At 35.6% G+C, this 6381-nt stretch overlaps 1 protein-coding gene across 1 annotated transcript in view; it reads right to left on the reverse strand.

Annotated features, from left to right (window-relative positions):
- LOC108764342 (zinc finger MYM-type protein 1) overlaps positions 1 to 5365 on the reverse strand; it is a 10036-nt gene extending 4671 nt beyond the window's left edge. Inside the window, exons 1-3 of the mRNA XM_018512520.1 lie at positions 5188 to 5365; positions 4125 to 4175; positions 2980 to 4053 (exon numbers count right to left, since the gene is read on the reverse strand). Coding sequence (XP_018368022.1) covers positions 2980 to 4053; positions 4125 to 4175; positions 5188 to 5365 — 1303 coding nt within the window. The remainder of the gene's footprint in view (positions 1 to 2979; positions 4054 to 4124; positions 4176 to 5187) is intronic.
- Positions 5366 to 6381: the final 1016 nt, after the last annotated feature.

Here is a 6381-nt window from a genome sequence, read left to right on the forward strand (position 1 = left end):
AAAAGTGGCAAGATTGCATAAGACACCCTAAATGGATCTAGGTCACACGATAATAAAAATTCAAGCTGTCGTCCGAGTTGACCAACAATTTCATCTTAAAAAAACAGGCGCCGCGTCGCCATAAAAAATCATAAAAAGCATGAGATAACTTCTCACGGCTGTTTACTTAGCCATATTTTCCGCGAGGATGACGGAATTCGTTACTCGCTTGGAGCAATCTTGCACCTTTTAGGGAAAACATATATCATTTCTTTTGTTCTCTAAACCCCTTTAACGATGCATTTTAGATTAACAACGATAGGACGTTATAAAAATCGTAAATCTTGCGCGACATTGCAACTAACTATTGCATCCTAGACAAATGGTACTACGCCCTTTTTTCGGGGTATAAATAGAGGTCCCGCGGAAGCGCAGAGCGTCAGACCAGAAGTCAAAATAGCCGAATCCACGTCGGTAGTTCGCGGCAACAGTATAACTCGCTGTACTCGCGTTCGAGTGTTCGGGTGATTCTTGGGGTTCGTTGAAACTACCCAGCCGCCGCCTGTTACGTCTGGCCACCCTTGCGAACCGAATCTCACGGACAACTGCTTCTACCGATCCGTTTCCAGAACGAATACCTCACGCATCACCATAAGTGAGTCCATCCATTCTACATTTATACACATTCTACATTTATACGCCCCCTTTTCCTCTCCGACACACACACACGCACGCACGCACGTACGCACGCATACAAATATTGTAATGACCAAAAAATGCGACGCACACACACACACACACACACTCACAATTTTGCTACTAGAAAAAGAATTACTGTAAATAAACATAATTTTAATTAGTCATGTAAATTAGTTTTGATTTTATTGAATAAATGTAAGTTTGTAATTCTCAACCAAAAAGATTCCTCTCTAAGTGTGATTTAATTCTTAAATCGCCCCCTCGTATCCCGTTCCCTTTAATACCTGAGATCGCACAAGGTCCAGTCCCGGGTCAAAAGGATTAAGTTCCTTGACCCAAAAAGTAGGACCGACGCAGGGGCGGATCTAGAGACTGTGAGGCCCTTGGGCTATATCTGCAATGGGGCCCCCAGTTTAACCCTTCCACCACACACGGGGTCCCAGGGACCCCAGTCCCGGTTCGCGCTTCGATTTGACCACCTTAATATTTGAAACGGGACTTGTGGCGCCCTCTATCGGTTATTCGACACTACTAGAAGCAGATCACGCGGGGAGCATCCCCGTTTGTTGCTTATGAGGTGAGAAGCAGAGGCAAATAAAAAACTTATGATTTTTTAAGTAGAAAAGGTCATTTTTTCCATTTTTTCTTTCACATTTCCTATTTTTTTTAACAATGTTAAAAATTTTTTTAATTTTTTTCGACTATTCTACCTTTTTATTTATACATTCAAGAACATCCATGAATTTTGCCAATTTAAAATAGTCAAAATTGCTGCCGCAATCGCCGCTCTAGCCATTGGGGTCCAGTAGACCCCATGTGTGGTGGATGATTGAAATAGGAGGTGTGTGGTGGAAGGGTTAAATACAATCGTAAAAAAATCGCGCGCACACATGTGTATATATGCGTGTACCTGAGTACGAGCGCACGCGCCAATTTTGGCATATTATATGTTATATAATATATTAAAATCACATACAAATATTAATTTTCTTATACAATTTTATTAGTATATAAGGTTTTACTTCTTTTCTGACTAATTTCCTAAGTGAAAAAAATCTTTTTGCTTCTTTTATAATCAGAAATTTAAATAAAACAAACAAGGTTGCTTCTTATATAAATTTTTATTAGTATTGTAATATTATCAATAAATTTAATATCATACAACGTAATATCATAACGCCTTCTTTCTTGCCTTTTCTTGTGCAAATGTATGTATAACATCAGAGAAATCAATTTTTCTTGTTAATTCGCTTTCGATGCACAGTAACGCAAGTGACGATAATCGAAGTTCGTCCATTGACGTTCTATACTTATTTTTAATATAAGCCAATTTCGAGAATGATCTTTCTCCTTCACAGTTAGTCACAGGAATTGTTAAGTAGATCCGTAAGAGTATATAAACGTTAGGAAAAACTTCCGTAATATCTTGAAGCAGCATCCATTTTAATAATTCTGGTGGATGCGGGATCTCGTGAAATGAAATTTTTAAAAGGGAAATAAATGCCTTCATTTCATCAAATAAACCCTCGTCGAAATCTTGAGAATATGTTTCGATAACTGTCGTTATATTGTCTCGTAATTCTTCAACATCGAGAATATGAAGCTTCGTCAAAAATCCAAATAAGCTGGCAATGTGATTGTATGCGACACTTCTCTTTTCAATTTCAACATATAATTTGTCGATAATAATTAGAAATGTTGAAGTTCTAAAAGAATCGCGACTAGCCACCGCTGTATTCATTTCGTTTTGAGAAGCATCAGGATATTTTTTAATTATTTTTCTTTTCGTTTCAGCTGTATAATGTTGAATAATATTATTACTGAGTTTTTTGGCGCATTCTTCAATGTCGTCAAAGTCATTGCGTAATGTACGAATAAATTCTGCCAACGATTTAAGCATGTTTTTTGCACTAACTAAATCAATATTAACTTTTTGCAAATATCTGCTCACTGCATCAAACCGTTGAAGTACACGATACCACAAAACTAGCATGATAGCAGTTTCTAATTTTACCATTTTATCTTGCAAAGATTTAGCCTTGTTTCTAGTTACTGCATTTTCATCTTCGTTACTTGACAGTTTATTAAGAGCATTATATACACAATCAAAATTGTTTTTTAAAGTAGAAACTGCGTCATATCTACATGACCATCTTGTCGCTGACAAATTTTTTACACTTGTTGTAGTATACTGCATGAGTACATCCCAACGATGTGTGGAAGCAGAAAAAAAAGCATATAGTTTTTGCAAAAACGAGAAAAAGTTAATTGCATAAAAACAGGAATCAACACTGCATTCACCAATAAGATTTAGCGAGTGAGCAACGCAAGGAACATAATACGCTAATTCATTTTTTTCTTTTATAAGCGCTTGACAGCCGTTATACTTTCCCGACATATTACTCGCGTTGTCGTAAGTCTGAGCCCTGCAGTCACATATGTCAATACTATTATTCTCTAATAAATTTAATACTTCTGTGCTTAGAGATTCACCTGTATGGCTGTAAATTGGAATAAAGCATAAGAAACGTTCAATTATAGATCCTTTTAAACAATATCTCATAACTATCGTTAATTGATCGATGTGAGAAAGATCTGGCGTAGAATCTACTATTAAACCAAAGTACTTAGCTTCTTTAATTTCTGAAAGAATTGTTGTGAAAACTTTTGCTGCAAGAATTTTTATAAATTCTTCACAGATAGTTTTAGAAAGATACGATACATGACCGCGACCTTTATTGGCATGCATTTGTAAATGTTTTTCTAAAAACGGATCAAATTGAGCTATTAATTCCAGTGCTCCTAAATAATTGCCATTATTACTAGCTCCGACGACTTCATTTTTTCCGCGAAATGCAAGACCGCGTTCAGCAAGAAACCGAATCACAGCAAGAACTCGGTTTAAAATTTCGGTCCAGTAACGAGTTTCATTTTGAATGGTTGTTGCCAATTCCTTGTCAATTAAATTTGTCGCACTTGTTCGTGATATCCAAATAATCAAGCAATCTTTATGTTCCTTACTGTTTTCATGCGAAGTTATTGATTCAGTAGCTTTTTTCCAGTCTGAAAACCCACCTTTCACAAATTTACTTTCCCTACTATTTGCATTAGAAAACAATTTACAAACATAACAAAATACACATCCAGTTGATTCGGAATACATCAACCATTTTCTATCATGCTTTTCACCATTTGCCAATACTCTGACAAACATAGAACTAGAAAAAGATCTGTTCTGAGTTTTATATATCCTTAGAGAAGACGTATAGTTAGCATGCTTATTTTGAAAGTAGTTGCAACCTAGTTGTAAATATTTTCCTCTTTCAGCTTCATGCATTTCAGACGGCCATAAGGCCGGATCACTACTAGTTACTTCTGCAAACAAGACGTATGCGTATGTTAGAAATGCTTAAAATAACATGCAAATAATAAAAATGCAAGTGTACCTGGTATTTCTAACTTCATATCTGGATTACTCATATTTTCCGTTACACTTCCTAGAATTTTGAAGAATACTTATTTTAAAAATAATTAACATTAAATAAGATTCAAATATAACATTTGTTTTAGAGCTTATACACCGAACCATTCCAAGATTATAAATAGTTTTTATTAATAATAGTAATTTATGTAACAAGTCGGATAAATAATCACACTCGTCGGAAATCGATATTTCACCCGTGTTGCATACAATATTTTTTAATACGACGGACGTAGGGCTCGATAATTTGCGCCCGAACATTTCGCTGTATGGCGCAAAATCGTGTTCTACGCCCGGAGTGTTAACAAAATATTTAAATGTTATTTAGGTTCTACAGAAATTATTACAAAAGGTATTTTTTGTCACGCATGCAGAAATTCGTGGCCTTTACGTGCCGGTAAAGCAGTCTGAAAAGTGTCGATTACGACTAAGTAAAGCAATCCAGATTCAGCGCATACACAAAGAATATTCGATCATTTTATATCGTTCGCTGACCATTTTTGTGTACTAACGCGTATTTTCAGTAATAAAAAAGTATTATGTGTAACACAAGCGAAAACGCATTGCACATTACTCGGACGATGTTTATGGCTCTCGGCGAGGCGTGGGCGAGGCCAATGGCGAGTTGCAGTTTCCTTCTGCTCGACACCATCATTGCTGCAAAAGCAGATTGATTTTTTACGACTCGTTTAGACGTACGATTTGGTCGTACGATCACTTATGTGCCATAGGCTTAACCGTGTACACCCGGCCAACCGCAATTGTTTTTTTTTCTTCTCATTCTTTGTTGCCTTTGTTTTTTACATAAAGATATGAAAGTGAAACAAACAACATGAGGATCGGAAGTAAAGAATCACTGCGGTTGAGTGCACATTGCCATTTCCAAGCATTTTTATTTTCAACATTATGTTTTTTTTAATTATATTTTATTTTTATACGTAAAGTTTGATAATAAATCTAGTATGGAATATGATAATATCATTAATATTGCATGCATAGAAAAAAAAGACCGTAAATGTTTGTCATACCTAAATTTTCCTCACAAGTACAAGAACTATGTGATTGTTCCACAATGGTGTTTTCTGTAATTTTGGTCACTCGTATTTCTGTCATTTCCATTTTTTCGTTGACTTTCTCAATAGGTTCCGCATTTTTTGTAGTTTCAAGAAACTCTGTAGTTTCCGAATTGATGAGATTAGTGTTCATTTGATTTGACGTATTTTGAGAAAAAAATGAGGTTAGTTTTGGCAGTTTATTCACAAATTCCTCTCTCTCTTTTACACTTTTTCTTTTTGCGGCACCACTTAGTTGTTTCCTCGGTAACATTTTGTAATGCTTTACCGATATCAATATTCAGACACTAGTGTACGAAAATGTGCGATGATAAAGAACATAATGCACAACAACGGTTGGTGCATTATGTGTATTTTAAGCTCTAGTGTAAACGTTTGTCACCAGAGGTCGGAGTCTTTAATGGCCGCGGCACAGTCCCGTACTGACTGTAAAGGCCGGGAAGAAAAAACTTAAGACGTAAGCCGTAAACTTAGTTAACGCATATGAAATGCCGTAACTGTGAGATCAGCAATGGTGTAAACATTTCAGACTTACATCTTAAGTTTTCTTCGTAAGTTCTCTATCTGTCCCGGCCTTAATAACCACTAATATATATGATATGGATGGGGCATAGAGTGAAAAAAGTGGTACACCCAGCGTCATTAATTCTTACGGGGAATCCCACAGTTATCCTTGTTTTTATCTATATATCTTTATGTGAGAAACAGAGACAACCGAGGTGATTCCCCGTAAGAATTAATGACGCTGGGTGTACACTTCGAGTGTAGGCAGAAAGACAATTGGCATATATGCATTCTTTTTACTTCACATATTACAATAATTTCTTTAAATCTTAATGATTAATTCAATAATTTGAAAACAACAACTTGAAAGACATTTTCTGTGTTCACCATCATTTCGTACGTAATTAAATATTGTTATTCCGTGTTTTCTTTTTACTATTTTTTTATTTTCAATATTTATGGATCACCTCATTATTATTATTATTATTATTATGTAATGATACTATATAATTAAATCTATTATGTATACTTCACCCAGTGCAAAAATTTTGGATTTTTATTGATTTGATTTTTAACCAGTAAAAATAAGAAATGTCTTATACTGCAAACTATGCGGCCCCCTGGACCGTGGGGCCCTGGGGCTGC

Source organism: Trachymyrmex cornetzi, unplaced genomic scaffold, assembly GCF_001594075.2.
Source record: "Trachymyrmex cornetzi isolate Tcor2-1 unplaced genomic scaffold, Tcor1.1 scaffold413, whole genome shotgun sequence".
NCBI lineage: Eukaryota > Metazoa > Arthropoda > Insecta > Hymenoptera > Formicidae > Trachymyrmex > Trachymyrmex cornetzi.